Below are 19834 nucleotides of genomic sequence, written 5' to 3' on the forward strand. Positions count from 1 at the left end.
CAGAAATATATGTTACAACAGACATGAAAAACAATATGTGATGGAGGTTTCTGTTGCATTTTTTTAAGCCAGCGATTGGAATTCTGTCTTTTTTTAGGAATTCTCTTGAACTTTATAAGGAGGAATAGAAAGAAAACTCTCAGGACTGATCAGTTAAAAGATTTTCAGTGTTAATGACACACATAACAATTTTATTTCTCCATAGAGAGAGCATGAGAACCATCGCTGCTTTCTGATCGAAATCAATTAAAGCCAACACTTGGCATAAAATCCTCAAAATGCCTTTTCTGTTTTTCTTGTAGCCAAGGACCAAAGAGAAAACTAGAATAAACCTACTGTGAGTCAGAAACAAAGAATTTGAAGTTCTATAAAGTATACATTTTGCTCAAATTTAATGAATGGATGATCAAAACGGAAAATATAAAGCAAATGTATTGAACTGCTAGTTATCCAAATGATGACATCACAATGGCATCAGCCAAATCTCTTTCAGTTCAATGACTACATTCAATCCTGGACGGTATTGATTGATGGGATGTCACACACAAATCAGAAGCGAACAAATTATCTATTTTTCCTCATCTTCCTGAATGAGTGAATGTGGGAAATGGTCAATGCAGACTTCTGGAACCCTTACAGAGTCTGTGACACAGGGCAGCTGAACTGACTGACCAAACAATTCATCAGCAGTCTTGCCTGCAAAACCCAGCAGTAGTGATGGCAACCACAGCAGCAATAGCAGGCCATACTGGGACATTTGAGATGTTGCAGGGCTAGCAGGAGTAGGTGAAGGATTAGTGAACCTGAAATGCCATGGCTGCTGTAGATAAAGTTTATCTTTGGTTATAAAAAGAATCCTCATCATTGCTATTGTGAGACTTTGATGTACTAATGGTTTTAATCCTAATGTTCTTGAGATGTAGTACTATGTTGCTCACCTATAAATTCTGCTTACAACATCATTTTTGTATACAATGTTCAGGAAAATCCAAGGACACATCCCACCCTATCCTGGAAATGACAAAGGGAATCACTTTATCTTTTATAATACATAGCCCCCAAGAATCCATATCTATCATTGGCTGTCTTAGACACTTCTGCTGAAGTAGTTTTAGAGACAGATAGGAAGGAATACTGTATCAGTGCTTATTCATGTTATATGTGTGTCCAAGAGCATGTTTCCCAAAGCATAGTAGGTTAAATGTATGCATTTAGTCAGAAGAGGCTATGCTATGCAGCTGTAACAAATAAACCTAACAGCCAAACATAACATATGTTTAGTTTTTGCTCATAGAAAGTTGGCTGTGGGTCTGGGTAAGTTTCCAAGGCACTGTCCCTAATGTGGAGATTCAATCATCTGAGATGCTTAGATTTCATGATCACTCCTTTGCTGTAGAAAGAAATAGAAGAATTACTTAGAAGTATTTCACTGCCTCGGGCCAAATGTGATACACATCACTTTTGCTTACATTTATTTGGTCAAAACTAGAAAAGCTGTCAAGGGTCTGGGAAGTACAATTTCATATCCTATATAATAAAAGCCTAATATGCTAAGTGTCCCACCATTTGTTTGACTGTTCGACCAGTCACTATGACATACACTGACAACCAGGGTGCAGACATTCCAACTAGTAGGTTAGCTTGCTGCTGGGGTCCGACAAATAGGGACTGGGCTAGATGGGCCTGACATGCTCTGGAGCCCTCCCACACACCCTCCCTGGCCCTAAGGGTGCACTGGTGGGGTCCCTCGGCCTGGCTTGTGCACTCTCACAATTCAGAATCCCTCAGGGGATGTTAGAGAGCTGGTTTCAGCCTGATCCCTGCAAGCCAGGCTGAGGGACTCTACTGGTGCACAAATCCATGCACAGGGCCTCTAGTATATGTATATAATCTCCCATCTTTCTGGGTCAGGAAAGTAGGAATGGCTATTCTTGAGGCCATTAGTTAGTACCATCTCCCATAGTATGTGAGATCATTTTAAGTGGTAGAGAGATAACATTTTATAATTGCTGTTTTTCACATGTATTTGAAAACTATAAGTAGTACAACAAGCCTATGAGGAAATTTAAGGTAAGTTAAATTTTAATTGCAGATACTACACTATCATGATAAAAATGGTGAAAGTGGGTAACAAATGTTAAATATTTGAACAACACTGACCTACAGAAATCATAGTAAAACTCAAATTCTAGTACTTAAAATTTGGCAATCCAGGAATATGGGCTGGGCACAGGAATCTCATCTTTTAACAAGTACCTTCAGGATTCAGCAGCAGACAGTCTAGGGCAGTGGTCGGCAAACTCATTAGTCAACAGAGCCAAATACCAACAGTACAGTGATTGAAATTTCTTTTGAGAGCCAAATTTTTTAAACTTACACTTCTTCTAATGCCACTTCTTCAAAACAGACTGGCCCGGGCCGTGGTATTTTGTGGAAGAGCCACACTCAAGGGGCCAAAGAGCCGCACGTGGCTCGTGAGCTGCAGTTTGCTGACCACGGGTCTAGGGCCACATACTGTGAGGGAAGGTTTCAGAGACCTGCTGCCTGTACAATCAGGGACCAGTGTCAGAGCCACCATGGGAGAGCCCAGAACTCCCAAGGAATACTCCATTCCCCTTTTCTCTCACTGTCAGGCCAAGCTGCCCTTCATACAGTGTTGTGACACTAGCAATAAAGGGTTAAGATTTGGGAATGAGACATTTGACCTGTCAGGCAATACCTTCAGAATTGACACTTCCCTCCTCGCCTGTGTGGGTTTTTGTTGTTGTTGTTGTTGTTTTTTTTTTTTTTTTTTTTTTTTTTTTTATGTTGTCTAATGTATTCAAACTGGTAGTCTAGGTCTTTTCAAATCAACTATAATAATATCAACAGGTATTGTTGCTAGTACCAAAGCTCTGTCGTTCACTAAAGCTCTTCATTCACTGTTGGTGATGTCAAGTGTTTGTTGTTGTTTTGTGTGTGTGTTTTTCATTTCCAAATTTTCCAATGATTCACAGCTATCTTTCACAAGTAGGGTGACTTTGATATCCTGGTTTATTTATAATATTCTTAGTTTACATATCATCATCAATAGAAGGCTCTTTGACTCTCAAACATACCTTATTTGGAAGACAAATTATATGATACCCTGCTTCTGAGGGTTCTTATTTTATAATGTGAATGACAGATTTGGTGTCAAAGACTCTTCATTTCATTACCAGGAGCTAAAGTTATATGGAAAGTTCTGGACATTTAGTTTTGGGTTGCTGATTTTTTTAACAGTCACTTTTTGGCATCATCTGTGTGTTTCCTCTGAGAAAGGTAGAAGGATATAGGAAGGAGTTAAAGGGAATAAGCAATGACATTGATGACAGGACAAACCAAAGCACATTTTGAGAAAAACCAAAGGAACTCATTACTATGGCATGTGACACATTGTCTTGCTAACCTAAGATGAAGGATCACATGTGAAACTGGAGATGAATCTTGGTAGGTAGCTTGTATGCATATAACTGGCATTCGTAACATGTCTTCCTGCACCAATATATGATGGTGTGAATTTTGTATCCTAATGAAATGGGATATATCTTGCATTGCCTCTGTTCCATAACTGATTTAGGACAGGCCCTGTGTAATCTTAGGTAGGATTTAATTTTATGAGAGCAGCCATATATTTGTAATAAAAGTTATACGCATCATATTTACTTTTCCAGAATCCTGCCATTAGATAATACGTGTAAAACTGCTATTTATTTTCTGGTCACTTCAACTCTGGAAGAAAATGAAAGAGGATTCTGAAGGTATGGTATATCACATTTACGACAGCCGTTAGCTCTGCAGCTCAACTGCCTGGCTTTGAAAATATGCAACTGCCTCCAGAGACCACCCCAGGTTAAAAGTCTCCAAAGACTTCACGGTTGCTTTCCTGTTAAATAATGTTTAGAGCTTGTAATCTTTTGTAGACCTTAGAAATCTAATTATTTACAATACCCAGTGACGTTTACATTTTGCTAAATATACTCTGCTTGTAAATGACGATATCATGCTTTAAAAAAATGGATAGAGCATGCCGAGCTTTCCGTTTGCTTGTATAGAATTCAAAATGTCAGGGTAACCCTGCATTATCTTTTTGTAACAATTACATGATTTTAAAAAAAAACAAAACATACCTCTCAAAGAAGTGTCCTTAATGGTTATCATTTCAAACGCAGGAAAAAAAAAAATGTAACCATAGTTGAAATTTGTTTATCACGTAACTCTCAACTCTCAAATCAAATATCTATTTAAGTTTATTGGTATCTCAAAATAATCCTATTCATTCACATGCCAATCGCTACAGTGTGTTTGGTTTTGTTTTTGAGATTGATTGAGAGTAGATTGTAAAGTTGACCCATTGTGTTAAGCTTATTTACACAAAGTGGTGTCTAGGAAAATAAACTCTCAAAGTGCATAGCTGTTGAACCCTAAGGCATGTCACATCCTGAGTTCCCTGATACCTGCTTTTTGGGGGGTCTGTTGGTTAGAGAATCTCAACTTTTCCATAGTTACCTTATCTCAGAGCAAAGTACTTGAAAACCGAATTATTCTTAAATTCAAGATAACATGTATGATTTGCTTCGAACTGATCTGGAGGATTGCCTCAGCAAAATAAGTAGTTCCAGCACATCTATGAGAGAGAACATTTATTTTTTCAGGGTCTTGAAACACCTTTCCCTTAGAAGAGTTGAAAGTCACATTGGTTAGATGTCATCCATATAAAAAGCCATACATGTAAAAAAAAAAAAAAAAAGTCGAAACTCTAAAAAATGAAATTTCAGTACTAGATGGTGACACACTGAGGACTTAACATGAATGTGCATTTATGGAAGGGTGACTCTGGGTGCCTGGGCATTCCAAAGCCCTCCCTGACACAGCATCCATCCTCTTCTGTTCCATATTCTGCCATCACCCGCCTGCTCTAGGCCGTTTTCCCTCTGATCCCCTCCTCCCCATCAGGAGGGAACTTGCCTCCGGGGCTGAGCAGTGACGCCGGGACCCGGGAGGGCGGGTGGGAGCAGGGCACGTGCAGCACCAACACTTCCTAGAAACTGCAGGTCCGCGGCGCCCGCCTGAACTTTCCCGGCCCCGCTGCCCCGCTGACAGCTCCCGGCCCTGCAGGGCGGGTCGGACCGGCAGCTCCTGGAGGGAAAGGCGCGTCTTGTTGTTCATTAGCGGGGTGAGAGGTGAGGGAGGGAGAGCTCGCCGTCCGGCAGGCGGGCTGCGGGCGCCGGGAGGGGAGCTCCCGGGGGGCGGGCGGGCGGGAGGCGGTGCGTGTGCCCGGGAGGGGGCTCTGGCGGCACCCCCTGTTCTGCAGAAAGTGGCCCCCACACGGGGTTTCTCTCCGGATCGCCCCCCGGGGAGGGGAGCGCAGGGCATGGCTCTGGAGACACGCTCCTCCTCGGAATGTCCTCTTGCTCCGGGCTTATAAACAACTGTCCCGGAGGAAAGAAAGGCTTCCCGTGGCCAAACACCACCACCGCCTGACAAATGGCACCGGGGAGCCTTGATGACAAGGCGTGCGGTGTCTGACAAAGCCTCTGCCTCCCTCCCACGCGGGCCCTGGAGGGGAGTCCTGAGTGGAACTCACTCACTCCGCCTGGCACTGAGGATCTGAGGATCTGAGGATCGGATCGGATCGGATCGGCTGAGGTCTGCAGGGCAGCATGGCATGGCCCGGGCAGCGTCTCACCTGGCTCCTCTGGGGCTACCTCCTGGAGCTCTGGACCGGAGCTCACGCCGCGGACACCGCGCAGCCCCGCTTACGCCTGACACATAAAGGTAGGTCACCTCCTTTTCCAGATCCTTTCCGTAAAGAGAAAAATAACATTCAAGTCCTCAGGTCTCCGGTCTTCCCAGACCCTGAGCAGGCATTGCACCTGAGCAAGGATTGCAAAAGCGGACCGAGGAGTCTGAGGACCGGTCATGCGTGTGTCACACTTACTTGCCAGAGCCGGATGGGATGGAAGGGAGGGCAACAATCACGTGCCAACTCACAGAGGTTGTTATTATTATTATTATTTTTTTTTGCCTTGTAAATAGTAGGTTTTGTAAGTGAGAACTTCCCTCGCCGGCAGACACAACAGGAGGGGGTAGGGATCAGGTTGTGTACAGCCTTCAGGGGCTGAATCCACAGAGTTATCACTTGGTATCTAAATACCAGTTTATGGGGAGCAAAGGCGGGGAAGGGCTTCAGAAATAAAGGTGCAACTGGTTTTGTTGTGTGGTGTGGTCCCTCCTGGGGAGGAGAGGAGGAGAAAATTCCTGAGAAGCTAAATGATTTCTTACTCGTGATAGCAAGGTGCTGTCATTAAAATGACGAACAGCTGAAATAAATTAGCTTTCTTGTTGAATTATTAGAATAGTGTGTGTGTGTGTGTGTGTGTGTGTGTGTGTGGCAATAAATAAATAAATAAATCCAGAGTTTATTTGCAATTCTTGTAAACTGATATCCATTGGTTAAAATGCTGGGGACTATTCATTAGTATCTATTCTTTTTAATGTAAGTTCATACTGCTTACCTGCTGATCTGTCAGAGGGCTTAAATATTTTATTGTGCCACTGTGTCTTTTAAAGCAGCTTTTAGTCATAAATAAATGATCAAAAGATACAGCTTTTGCATCAGGATCAGTAAAAGCCAATCATGAATAGGTTTGGTGATTCCTCCTGTAAAGAAACAAACAAATCAGCAACAAACAAAACCCACACTATGAGAAAGTGACTTTGCTGACTTAAAAGAAATTTGGAATACATTTTCAGAAAATAAGTATTTATTATTGCCAACCATTGAGAAATTATTGCCAACCATTGAGACAGATAATAGATGCAACAGAAGAATTATGTAAGAACCATTTTTCAATTGTGTAAGCTTTCAAATTGCCTTTTCCCCCTCCCCCCTCCTCTCCCCCTTCTATAGGAAGAACAGAAGCTTGTATTTTTAAAATAAAGGTGTAATGTTTATCAGTAGGAGAAACAAAAAGGGAGGCCTCTCTCAGTTTTAAATGACATGATTGATCTTTTTGTATTTTAATTTTGACTATAGAAATTTCTCATTTTTAGAATAGCTAAAATCTGTGGATTTTTTTTTTTTAGTTTAAATAAATTTTCTATAACACTCTCCAGTAGGTAATATGAATTTAAGAGACACATTGACACTAAATTTGTAAACTATTTAAAATATAGTGTTTAGCATTAGTATACATCATTTGATTTGGGAAGATGTATCATGGTATGTATCAAAATGCATATTTCTAAGAAGTAATGATCAAATACAGCCATGTGTAGAAATGTGATATGATGGAAAATAAACAAGGAAGTCAGAAAAAAAGCATAATAAATGGATTATTTTCTTTATGTAAACAAGTGGATAAGCTGTCAGTTTTGGCAAGCTACCATTTCTGCTATGCCTGGAATTAACTTCATTATTAGGGTTTTTATTTTTTGATAGATATCAATATGTTTTCAAATAAATCTCATTTTATAATAGTTCATTAGAGGGATAATAATTTGGTCAGAGAATACCAAAACTCTCTAATGCAATGAAATGCTGTGCTTAATGTGGTTATTAGTCTCACCTTCACTAAATCTCTCCTAATCAAAGGAATAACTGTAACTTATTTTGAGTTGTCTTAAATGGTGTGGGAGCAGAACTGCTAGAATCTATGTGTACACCAGACTGAAAACTTACAAGATTTCCCTTTGGCTTTACTGACACTAGCTGACTATGTGCACTATTGTGCTTTTATGCAAAGACAGAAGAAAGTTGCCTGAAAATAGAATTGTTCTCACCTGTGCCATTCCGTTAGCAAAAGGCAGCTGAGAGATCACACTGTAGAGGCAGCAGCAAATGCCTGCTGCCCCACAGGTGCTTCTGTGAGAGCAAAGCCAATGAGCTGTCAGAGCAGGAAGCTGCAGTCCCACCAGTGAAGTATGAAGAGGGCATTTACACTCCGGAATTCAATGGCCATTTAGCAGTATCTGAAAGCTAAGGGTAGGATATTGTATAAGCTTTTGCTATCTTAAATGACATAAAAATGGGAACAATTCAGTAGTTGATGAATTAGGTGGTTAATATAAGCAGGTGCTTGGGCCTTCAACATAAGAGGCACTAGGTATAAGGAACAGCAGCCCTTCTGCACTGCTGCCTGAGCCGCCGGCTGGGGGGTGGCCTACGGGTTAGTTAATCCAAGGATTCACTTCACGGCTGTGGTCTATGCCACATGCGAGAAGGACAAGCATTTTCCTTGTATCCTTCATTGTCAAGAGGATTTTTGAAACCACAAGCTTAGTGTCTCCTACCAAAGAGTTATATGCAAAGCTTGACTTAAATTATATAAAAATATATTCAGGGAAAAAAAGCCCAAGAATTCTCTTTTCTCTCTTCTCTACCCATCTCTATCTTTGAAAGTGGCATGTTCTTAAACAGAGCTTGAGAAGAGACCATTGGGATTAAAGGGGGGTGGGGAGAGGGAGCAAAGAATGGGGAGACAGGGCAGAAAGTTGTTGGTATCAGCTACGAAGCATCTTCTCCCTTACTTCCCACTGCCCTCTGCCCACAGTGGGATGAAATTAAATTCCTCCCTCTTCTTACTGCATATACCCTCTACTCAAATCTTCAGTAAATGGGCTAAAATAGGGCAAGGCTAGTGGGTAAAAAGATGAGATATTTACTCTTGTTGGGGCATTGCATATATCTTTAAAAAATATATTTTTTATTGGTTTCAGAGAGGAAGGGCGAGGGAGAGATATAAACATCAATGATGAGAGAATCTTTGATTGGCTGCCTCCTGCATGCCCCACGCTGAGGATCTAGCCTACAACTTGGGCGTGTGCCCTTGACCAGAACGGAACATGAGACCTTTTAGTCTGCAGGCCGCTGCTCTATCCACTGAGCCAAATTGGAGAGGGCCATACATCTTTTAATGCATTTTATAGGTACAAGATAAATGGGGTTAACAAATAAGGACATAGCAAGGATTAACGTGGCAGGTTTTGTTTTTCTTTTGTCCTACTCTATAAGAATTTTCAGTAAAGATGTGTAAGTATTTAAAAAATTATGAATATTTAAACATGATAGCCAACTTTATAGCAAATACCCTACAGAGGCTAATATTGATGTGATTAATACAGATTTATACTATTCTGCCCAAAGAAAAATAGGTATGATCCTCATGACAAAAATGAAGGAAGGAGGGAATCAAGAGAGAAGAGTCCTGGTGGACTCAGCCACTTCTCTCTGTTGATGTCTGCTCTCTCCTTATCTTTCCCCATCCTGCATTAATGAGGTTACAGGGAAGACAAAAATAACCTTCCTGATAATGGAGCTCAAAGAAGAAAACAACAAAGGAGAGAGCCGTGTGTCATAGAAGAAATCCCAATGCACATGGAAAGCCCCAGAAATTCAATCAAGGGCGCTTGGCAGATGGGGCGGGTGTGCAAAGCCCAATAAGGAACCGCACAATCCCATGAGCCAAGGGAGAATGGCTGCTTAAGCAGAGGATGCTCTCTCAGGATGTTCAATGAACAGATAGCTAAATATAAGGCATGGATATGGCAGGAGATCGTTCCTGAAACATACAGCCATTATAAATGTAGATTTGAGCATCAAAGACATATCCATACATATCGAAAGTCCGATAGTGTTAGTGTATGTGGATATTATAAGCCATTAATACAGATTTCTCGTGGTTCAGAGAGCTCAGAATTTGAAGTCAGAGATCTCTACTCTAGCTCAAGTCCTTTCACTTATACTAATGGCAAATGTGCTTCAGCTCCCTTAATTTGAAAACAGGGATTGTGATGATGCTTTCCTTATCTTATCGGGTTTCTGAGAGAATTAAATAGAGCAACAATATCTGTGAAGGTAATTTATAACCTAAAAATTACATTATTAATGTTTCCTGAAGACTGCTATAAACTGAGAAGGTTGAAAAGAAGTGTGTCCTACAGAGGAAAACCTTCAGGAATGGCATGAGTTTGGATATCAATATAGCCAGTGTGGCTCAGTTGGTTCAGCATCGGCCTATGCACCAAGAGGTCACTGGTTGGATTCTCAGTCAGGGCACATGCCTGGTATGTGGGATTGATATTTCTCATAGATGTTTCTGTCTGCCTCTCAATCTCCTTTCCTCTCTCTCTTAAAAAATCAATAACAACTGCAAAGATAATGCTAATATAGAAGACAGAACTTTAGTTTTAATGAGCATAAAATGTATGATTTCTCTTGATAGATTGCATTCACTCCAAATTCCATTTTCCATCCCTTTGACCTCTAGTTATAATTTAGAAGATGATTATATCACCTGTGCATTTTAAAAAAATATGCACTTTATTGTTTGTTTGTTTTTTGTTTTTTGGGTGTTTTTTTTACAGAGAGGAAGGAAGAGGGATAGACTGTTAGAAACATCCATGAGAGAGAAACATCAATCAGCTGCCTCCTGCACACCTGCTACTGGGGATGTGCCCACAACCAAGGTACATGCCTTTGACCAGAATTGAACCTGGGACCTTTCAGTCTGCAGGCCGACGCTCTATCCATTGAGCCAAACTGATTAGGGCTCACCTGTACATTTTTGCAAGATTCACAGCCAATATTTTTTTATTATAAGTGTGCATAGCCTGGCCGGTGTGGCTTAGTGGTTAAGCATCAACCTATGAATCAGGAGATGACAGTTTGATTCCTGGTTAGGGTACATGCCCAGGTTTAGGGCTCAGTCCCCAGTGGGGGGTGTGAAGGAGGCAGCTGATCAATGATTCTTTCTCATCATTGATGTTTCTATCTCCCTCTCACTTCCTCTCTGAAATCAATAAAAATATATATACTTAAAAGTGCATATATTCATTTATTATACATATTCACTTTTTCACTTTTTACCATATGTTTTAGAATTTTTTATTTATATGGAAAAATGGAGATATATGGAGATATAATTTTAGAAGAGGAATATATATATATATATATATATATATATATATATATATATATATGTTTTGAACAATCATCCTGAAGGCTCGGCATTTTATATCTAGGGCAAATAAAAAGAGGCAGTGACCGAGCCAGTTTTTCCTGACCCGGCTCATAGTTTTGTCTCTTCAGCCAGTAAGGAGGTAGTATCAACAGTGACATTAGTCACACATCTCTGTGTGGTTAATAAATAAAAACTGGTCATAAGGCATGATTCATAAAGAAAGTAGTGAAAGTAAGACCCAGGAGTAAATATAAACTTTCATGCCCAGATCTCCATTAGGGAGAATCAATGAGAATTAAGTAGCGTATTTATTAGAAAACAGCTTTTTGGTGGTTATTTTTGTTTGTTTTTTTGTTTCTTTGTTTTTGTTTTTTAAGCCACTGGGTAAGATGTGGCCTCAGTTCTATGACCTCCTAATAAGGCTCCAAACATCAAATTGGTCATTGCTGGTGAGAAAGATTGGTAACCATTAGCTGATCCAGGTTTATTTTATCAAAACTATCTACTGGAGTCATCATTGGGAGTTCTTAGTGGGAGAGCATGCAGAGACTTACTCCTTCATCTTTGTGTGTAAAAGTAGTCTGCAGGAATCCAGAAATGGCACTTTGCATGCATGCCCCATCATACATAGCCCCATAGTGTTAAAGACATAAAATAAAACATAACTGAAATTATACCATTTAAACATTTCCCAAAAGGTGCATAGTTAAGATTAAGATGATTAAGATCATCTTCTTGGTTTCAATTGATAGGGCCAAAAGTGGCTAGTAGTCTTTAGTACAACACCTGATACTTCTTTAGAATATTATATAAGTTATACAAAGGGTGATGATTATTTTAATGATGATTTTTTTTCACAGTGTGGTGTTCAATAACATTTGAAGTATAAGATAAACCATAAACATCAGTATTTTTTTAATTCTCAGGATAAGGTTGATAGTGATAAGACTGGATATTTTATAGGCTGGATTTTCTGGACTATGAGTGAAAAGGATATGTTAATACCACAGTTGAACCAAGTGTGATAGTCTCTGATATTGAGAGGACAGAATTCTGTCAAAGAATGTGATGATTTCAAGAACCAAAATGTCTGTGGAATTCATAACTTGATTTCATAGGACCATAGTGGTGGCCAAGGCTATTTGTGTCTCAAGTTTTCATCTACCATAGTTCTAATGGCTAGTATAGGAGATTCCCACCAAATGGCCCTATCCACTATTAGTATAGGGGGAAAAAGAGAGAGAGAAAAATCCATAATTTGCCTGATATCTGAGGTTTGGAAATGTATTTCCACTTCTATTCCCAGTAACTGAACTCTCAGCTGTCACTGCTCTCTGCTCAAAGATTTAGCTCATAGCCTTGGCAAAGTGCATGTAGAAAATTAGTTTAGGTCCAGGTATTATGTACAAAACACTCACATATTCTAATTTCAGTGCCTAAAAACTCTAGACTTTGAATGAGACATATCTAATGTGAATCTTGCTTCAGGCTGTATGACCTGAGCAAGTTACTTCTCTTTCCAGAGTGTAAAGTTCTAATCTTTAAAATGTGGTAATACATAACTTGCAGCACCCTGAAAGGTTTAAATGAGATAATGCAAATTACAGTGGCAAAAAGTTAACCCTTCAGAAGCTTTTCTTAAGATACTCAATGAATCATAAGAGGTTTGGAGAGAATTGGCCTACTCTGCTTTCCTTTTTTTAGTTAGAAAGCAATAAGGAGTTAATTATTAATTTACAACTTAAAGCAAGGGAAGAGCCTTAATCATCCGTTGTTGTTGTTTTTACTTGAAAGCAAATATTTTTCTTTTATGAAATCCAGCTCCTAATGGAATAGCTAACTAGAAAGCAGAAGGGATGTTGGCATCTCTCTTAGCTATAAGTTACTGTAGAATTTTGTTGATAATTTAAGGAGAGGTAGAACTGGATGGAACCTTGGAGGCAGCAGACCCAAAATCACAAAGTAAACAAGTTCCTAACAAAGGTGATTGTAGACTCAGCTTTGTGAAGCACAAAAGAACTAACATTAGTAAGGCCAGAGCATACTGTAAAAAGTTAAACTACACAGAGGCCTATAAACAGTGACTGACCCAGCATGTGGTGGTGTTTGCTTTGAAAGAGAAAGGACGCTTTCTGCTCTACCGCCCCCTAGACAAACAGGTAAGACGCCTGGTGCAGGGCCCAGCTCCTGACACTTAGTAGGAGTTCAGTCCATGCTGTGAAGTGGGTATATGACTAAAACAAATGATTTAGAGCAGTGTCTTTAAAGGGAAATCCGATGGGATGGGGTGAGGAATACCAAGGGAACTAAGGAATCCCAAACAACTATTTATGGCTCCTTTGGTACAACAAGCTTTAGGAGAAAGGCTAGGGCTCTCTCTTCGCCTATTCACCATCATGCCCCTCAGGGCTCCATTGTTGTGAAGCAGCAGGGGCCTCCAGACATCCTCCCAAACTCACCAGCCATATTCTCCCAGCTGTAATCAGTGCTCTTTTGTTGTGGTTGCTGTTAAATCTACTCCCTCTGCCCCCCGGCTTTTCAAGACTTTTATTTTTTCTAAAAGTTTTAGGTTCAAGGCAAAATCAAGAGGAAGAAACAAAGATTTCCCAAAGCCTCGTGCCCTCACACATGCATAGCCTTCCTATTATCACCGGCCCCCACCAAAGTGATACCTTCGTTACAATAGAGGAACGGACACTGACGCACCTTAATCACCCACAGTCCATAGTTTGTCTTAGGTTTTAGCCTCCGTGTTGTACATTCCATCAATTCGGACAAATACATAATGACATGTACCCATGTTGGTGGTATCATACAGAGCATTTTCACTGCCCTTTTAAAAAGCCTCTAAGCTCCATCCATTTAGCACCGACCACCAACCCTGACAATGACTGCTCCAAATCTACTTTTTTATGCACTTGTTCCTGGGTGCTGACCACACACACATCCGCTTCCCTTTTTTTCTCATTGCTTCACTCTTTGATCACCTACCTGTGTTGTCACCACCCTCTTCCACCCTTTTTCTCCTCCCTGACTTTCATTTCCAGATAGGTATTTTTTTCTACCCAATCTTAAAACAGAAGAGGAAAGAAAACATATTGTCAGTGAGTGATATGTATTTATTGGTCCTTTAATATTTTATATTTTTTGTTATCTAATTCAATGAATAGAACATTTGATGTTTAAACTGTACTTGTACTCATTAGTCATTCAAAATGTGTTGAATGTCATGACTTGGAAAATGAAGTGCTAAAATGAAGAGCTGACTAGCCCCCTGGCTCTTGTCCTCTGTCTGGCCTATGGGTCTAGCTCGAAGCTGGTGCTCTCAGGCACCATGGGCCTGTGGGAAAAGGGAGAGGTCAGGAATTGGGGTCCTGACCAGGAGGGAGCAATGTCTGCCATCCATTCTATGGCTGTACTTGAGTTAACCTGGGATATTATTTATGTGAACCTGTCTACTTCTATGCAGTTTTTTTTTTCTTTTCCTGAGTTTTGAGTTTTAATTCATTGAAACCAAAATGAAAAGGTGTTTTTATTCAGAGGCCAGAGGAGAAGAATAGTATCCTTAAGGCTAAGTCACAGTGGCGAGTGTAGGTATTTGGACCCATTTCAGAACCAGCAAAGAACAGCAGCAAAGAGAATGGGAATAAAAGAGGGAGAAAATAGAGGTCATCCGGGGATGCTGTCGCCTTCCTGACCAGTTCTCTCCCAGGAAATAATGGGAACTGAGGAGGGCTTTAAATTCAAAGCCCAAGATACACTGTGGAACTGCAGTCAAAGAGGCTGACAGCATTTCAGTGTAGCTATTTATGCCTCCTGATTGCTTTTTTCCGAACCCTGAGTCAAAAAGTTTATTATGGACGATGTGATTTCTGAGATCCTTTCAATTCTAGAAAAGTGGGACTCTTTTCCTCTCCTTACCAGACCTCCCAGTGTGACTAATTTGTCCAAAACACTTCTGGAAATTTTATTAGCATGTTCTAGTGGAAAGAGTGTGGGCACACAATTTAAAAATCCTGGTTTGAATCCACAGCGTCTCCTATTTTATGCTGTATTTTTCTTGCTAAATCATTGAACTTTAGAGGCTAATGAACACTGGCTTTCTATCTCTCGTGATGGTTGCAGAAAACTTAGCTGTAACATGGAGATGTATGATATTGTGTTGGCTTATAATATTCTCTAATTGATGTGATAGTCTTTAAATATATTTTAAGATCCTTGAGGGCAAGGATTGTATTTTTGGCAAGATCCTGTGGATGGAATATAATGACTTATTCAGATCATTCCAAAAGCCTATAATTAAGGGTGAGTGTTTAATATCTTCTTAATAAAAGCCAAACAAAACTTTTTATTGATGGATTCTGTGGTATGGTCAAAATGACAAAATTATAAAGGCTTACTTTACTTTTTCAGAGGTAGAGCTACGGCTATATAAGACACCTGAGGAAAGGCTGAGTAGAATTTCATTGCAGAGGAGATGATGTTGTTGATGATTTTTTTTTTTTCTGGTCCTCTTCAAACTACCGTAGGAGCAGAGAGGAGATAGAAGCTGGGGTTAAACCACTGCCCTACAAAGTGGCCAGTCCGGCCTCTCCTGGAAGCTGCTGGATCAGGCCTATTGAATCAGTGATCCTGGGGCTGCTTCTCACAAGTCCTGCAGGTGCTTCTTAATGCACCTCTGCATGAGAAATGCTGGGCTAAGTGTTTGAGATGATGCTACAAAGGAAGCTTCACTTTCATATTACTTTTTCCCCCCCACATTTTTCTCCTTTAGTTCCATCTCCCAGGTGAAGGGTATGATTTATTCAAGTTTCCAAATGACAGCCTTGGTCTTAATAAGTATACTTAAATTCATAAATATCTATTATATCATTCTATGCCTATTATTTTTATGCTAGAGGCCTGGTGCATAAATTCATGCACAGGTGAGGTCCAGCCAGCCTGCCCCAATGGGGGCCCATCAGGCCGGACCCACAGGAGGGAGGGACCACGGGCAGTTGGCCGGCAGACCCCAACCCTGATTGGGGTGTTGGGGCCAATCGGGGCCTATATCAGGCTGGTTGGCTGCTGCAGTGCTTGTCATAGCCACCAGTCATTATGGTCATTTCTCTGTTCTGATCTCTGGGCTTTTATATACTAGTATATAGATTAGATAAGATATTTATACATTATTATTGATCATTTCACATACAAATTTAATCTGTTTTTAATTATTGATGATATAAGCAGGCGTCTTCAAACTATGGCCCGCGGGCCACATGCGGCCCGCAGAGGAGTCTGACCCGGCCTGCCAGGTTTTTTGGGCAGTGAGCGCAGCCGAGGTGTTACAGTAGGAATTAGTAGTTCATATAGTCCGGCCCTCCAGCTCTCTGAGGGACCGTGATCTGGCTCCCACTTTAAAAAGTTTGAGGACCCCTGATATAAGGTGTCACACATTGTACTATCATTGGGTTCAGATGAGAAAACATCTAATACTGGTTGACTGTGAAAAAACGTATTGTAACATTTCAGAATGCCTTCATCTCTCAGCTCTGAAAAGTTTTCTTGGACTAGGAGTGAAAGTAGGTCCACTTCATTTATTTGCTGTTCATCCTGATCTTTTTCTTCAGGGATTTGGAAGTATCTATGCATTTTTTGAAACATATTTATTTATTCAGTCACTCATCTATTCTGTGATTATTAGTTGAGCTTTTTCAAAGTTTCCTAAATGTAATGTGTATACTGGGTTGAATCCTGGCGCAGTAAAAAGATGTTAGGGTGAAAACTAAAGAACTCTGAGTAAAATATGTGTTTTAATACATGAATAATAATGTATTAGTATTGGCTTATTAACTGTGAAAAATATACTATATTAATGTAAGCTATTAATATAGAGGAGACAGAGTGTGGGTATATGGGAACTCTTTGCAGTATTTTTACAATCTTTATGTAAATCCCTAACTATTCAAATTAAGAAGTTTATTTAAAAAAATAGAGGCCTTGTGCACAAATTCATGCATGGCTGGGGTCCAGCCAGCCCTCCCCAATAGGCCCTGCCAGGCTGGGGGGGCAGGGGCCTTGAGTGGTTGGCCAGCTAGCCCTGCCCCCTGGTCAAACTCCTGGTTGAACACAATGTCAAACTTCCAGTCTATGGCACAATTTGCATATTAGCCTTTTATTATATAGGATATAAAACACACACACACACACACACACACCCCACCTCTGCCCAAACCCTTTTCCCAAGAAGCTTAAGGTCTAGTTGTGAAAAGAGACAATTCATGATAAAGCAGGACTTTTTTTATAGTAAAAGTTAAGACTAAGTGCTATGGAAGCATGGAGTTGGGAATTGAAGGAAAACCAGAGCTCAGTCTTGGAGATGAGTAGGAGGAGACTGGGCAAGAATCAATTAGCAAATTGTCTATATGTCTTATTCTGTCTTGCTTCTATTCCTACCATCCTCCCTCCGCCATTCCACTGTACGTGATGATGGAATTCACTGTGTCCTACTTGAAATACACTTACCCTTGGATATTTAATTAAGTGGATACCCATGTTCATAGCTCACTGCACACTATAGTACCACAAATACTCTTTTTTTATGCTAAATTAAATTATCCCCATTTATACTCGTGTTTAAGGAATTCTCACTTTGTATAAGTAATATATCATTAAAGCAAATTCAGAACTAGATTTGGAAATTTTTGAAGGCAAGTATATTGTTAAATCCTTAGAATCTAATAAATTTTAGAAACTTAATAAATTTATTTTATCTATTGAATTTAAGGTATAAAATTTAATGGCCACTAGTCACATTGATATTATCAATCTTAATATTTTTTTTGTCAAATGCTACATATAAAAGATTCTGAGTAAAGATCTCAGAAAATGAGAGTAAAAATTAAGGAACTCTGAGTAAAATAGGGGCTGAGGGAGCATGCAAAAGTCAGGAGCAAGGCTGAGAAGATTTTTCTTCTGTTCCTGCTCCAAATGTTAGGCCTTAGTTTAGCTTTAGGTCTTCTCTTACAAAAGCTCTGAATAGAAGTCCAGAACTGCTTTAAAATTATTCAGAAAATATTCATATTTTACTGAAAGATATAGTAGTTTGAGTTTTTGACAAAGGGTGCTTTGAGTTTTTCTGGGCCAGTACATAGTATCACATTTCAATCATCGTTTCTTCCCATTTGCTCCAGTTGTGATCTCTTAAGTGTCCAAGGTAGCATCGCATTCATTTCTAGAATGATGAACTGAAGAAAGACAAACAACTGATGCATGTAATTGGCGGCAAAGCAGAAAGCAAAGGCAGGACTAGGAGAGCGTAATAACTTACCCAAAACCTTTGTTTTAGAGGAATGCTTTCAATAGCCAAAACAAGGCTGTTTTTTGATTTTATCAGTTTGTTCCTTTGTAAATGTTGTTTTATGAATAATTTGATTATGTTTTATGAGTAATTTGACTATGTTTTATGAATAATTTGACTAATTTGTTTTGTATATTTATCATTTTAACTGCATAGCTGTAGGTAATAATGTAGTGAGAAGAACAAACAGTGGTTACCAGTTTTATCATTATAGTTTATGAAAAGTATTTTTAATTTATTTTCTAAGATAAGTCAATTGAGAAAGAACCAGTGAATATTTTATCTTAATAAGATTTTTTTAACTATAAATCTTATAAAATTTACTCTATATTTTGAAATGTTGTATCCGTGAGTTGTTTTGTTTTTTGTTTTTTTTTTTTAACCATAAGGATTAATTAAATATCCTTGGTCAGTGTTTCTCGCTCAGTGGTGAGAGTGTCACTCTGTACATCAAGGGCCTCTGGTTTGATTCCCAGTCCAGGGCACATACCTGGGTTGCAGGTTTAATCCCCAGCCCTGATCAGTGTGCATGCAGGAGATAACCAATTGATACATCTTTCTCACATCAATGTTTCTCTCTCTCTCCCCGTCCCTGGCCCCCACTTTCCACCCTACCTTCCACATTCTATAAAACAAAATCAATGGGGAAAAATACCCACAGGTGAAGATGAACTATGTACTATCCAATAAAAGAGTAATATGCAAATTGACCATACATCGGCTACACACAAAAGCCATGCCCACCAGCCAATCAGGAGTGAGTATGTAAATTAACCCAACCAAGATGGCTGTGGCTACAGAGAGCAGGAGGCTTGGGTTGCCCTGGCAATGGAGGAAGCCAAGGTTCCTGCACACCCTGGCTGGTCCAGGCCTTCACTGAAGGGTATAAAGTTTCAACTCTAGAAGATAAATGAATCCTTATAAAAATGGTTGTGGTTGCAGCTATGGAGGGAGCAGGAGGATTGCATTTCCCCAGCTATGGAAGAAGCCAAATTCCTGGCCTGCCCTGGCCTCCAATGAAGGCTACCAAGTTTCAATTATAGAAGATAAATAAATATCAGTTACCAGGGCCTCTGCTTGGGTTACCAGGGTGTGTGGCTGGCCTGCAAACCACCATAGACACCTCGCTCAAGCCACCCCATGTCCCAAGGGAACCCTCATTCTGATCCAGGACGTCCTTTGGGGCAAACCAGCCGGCCCCCACCCATGCACCAAGCTTCTATCCTATCTAATAAAGGAGAAATATGCAGATTGACCATCACTCCAACACACAAGATGGCTGCCCCCATGTGGTCAAAGTAGGCTGCCCCCATGTGTACACAAGATAGCCGCCACAAGATGGCCAGCAGGAGACAGTAGTTGGGAGGAACCAGGCCTGCAAGGGAGGGCAGTTGTGGGTGACCAAGCCTCCAGGGGAGGGCAGATAGGGGTGACCAGGCTGGCAGAGGAGGGAAGTTGGGGACAAACAGGCTGGCAAGGGAGCAGTTAGACATCAATCAGGCTGGCATGGGAG

The 19834-nt window shown here is 40.3% G+C and overlaps 1 protein-coding gene across 1 annotated transcript in view; it reads left to right on the forward strand.

The window, feature by feature from the left end:
* The first annotated feature begins 5300 nt into the window (after nt 1-5300).
* SEMA3E (semaphorin 3E) overlaps nt 5301-19834 on the forward strand; it is a 211306-nt gene continuing 196772 nt past the window's right edge. The window contains exon 1 of the mRNA XM_036429568.2: nt 5301-5796. Coding sequence (XP_036285461.2) covers nt 5682-5796 — 115 coding nt within the window. The 5' untranslated portion in view covers nt 5301-5681. The remainder of the gene's footprint in view (nt 5797-19834) is intronic.

The sequence above is a fragment of the Pipistrellus kuhlii genome, unplaced genomic scaffold, assembly GCF_014108245.1.
Source record: "Pipistrellus kuhlii isolate mPipKuh1 unplaced genomic scaffold, mPipKuh1.p scaffold_m20_p_10, whole genome shotgun sequence".
NCBI lineage: Eukaryota > Metazoa > Chordata > Mammalia > Chiroptera > Vespertilionidae > Pipistrellus > Pipistrellus kuhlii.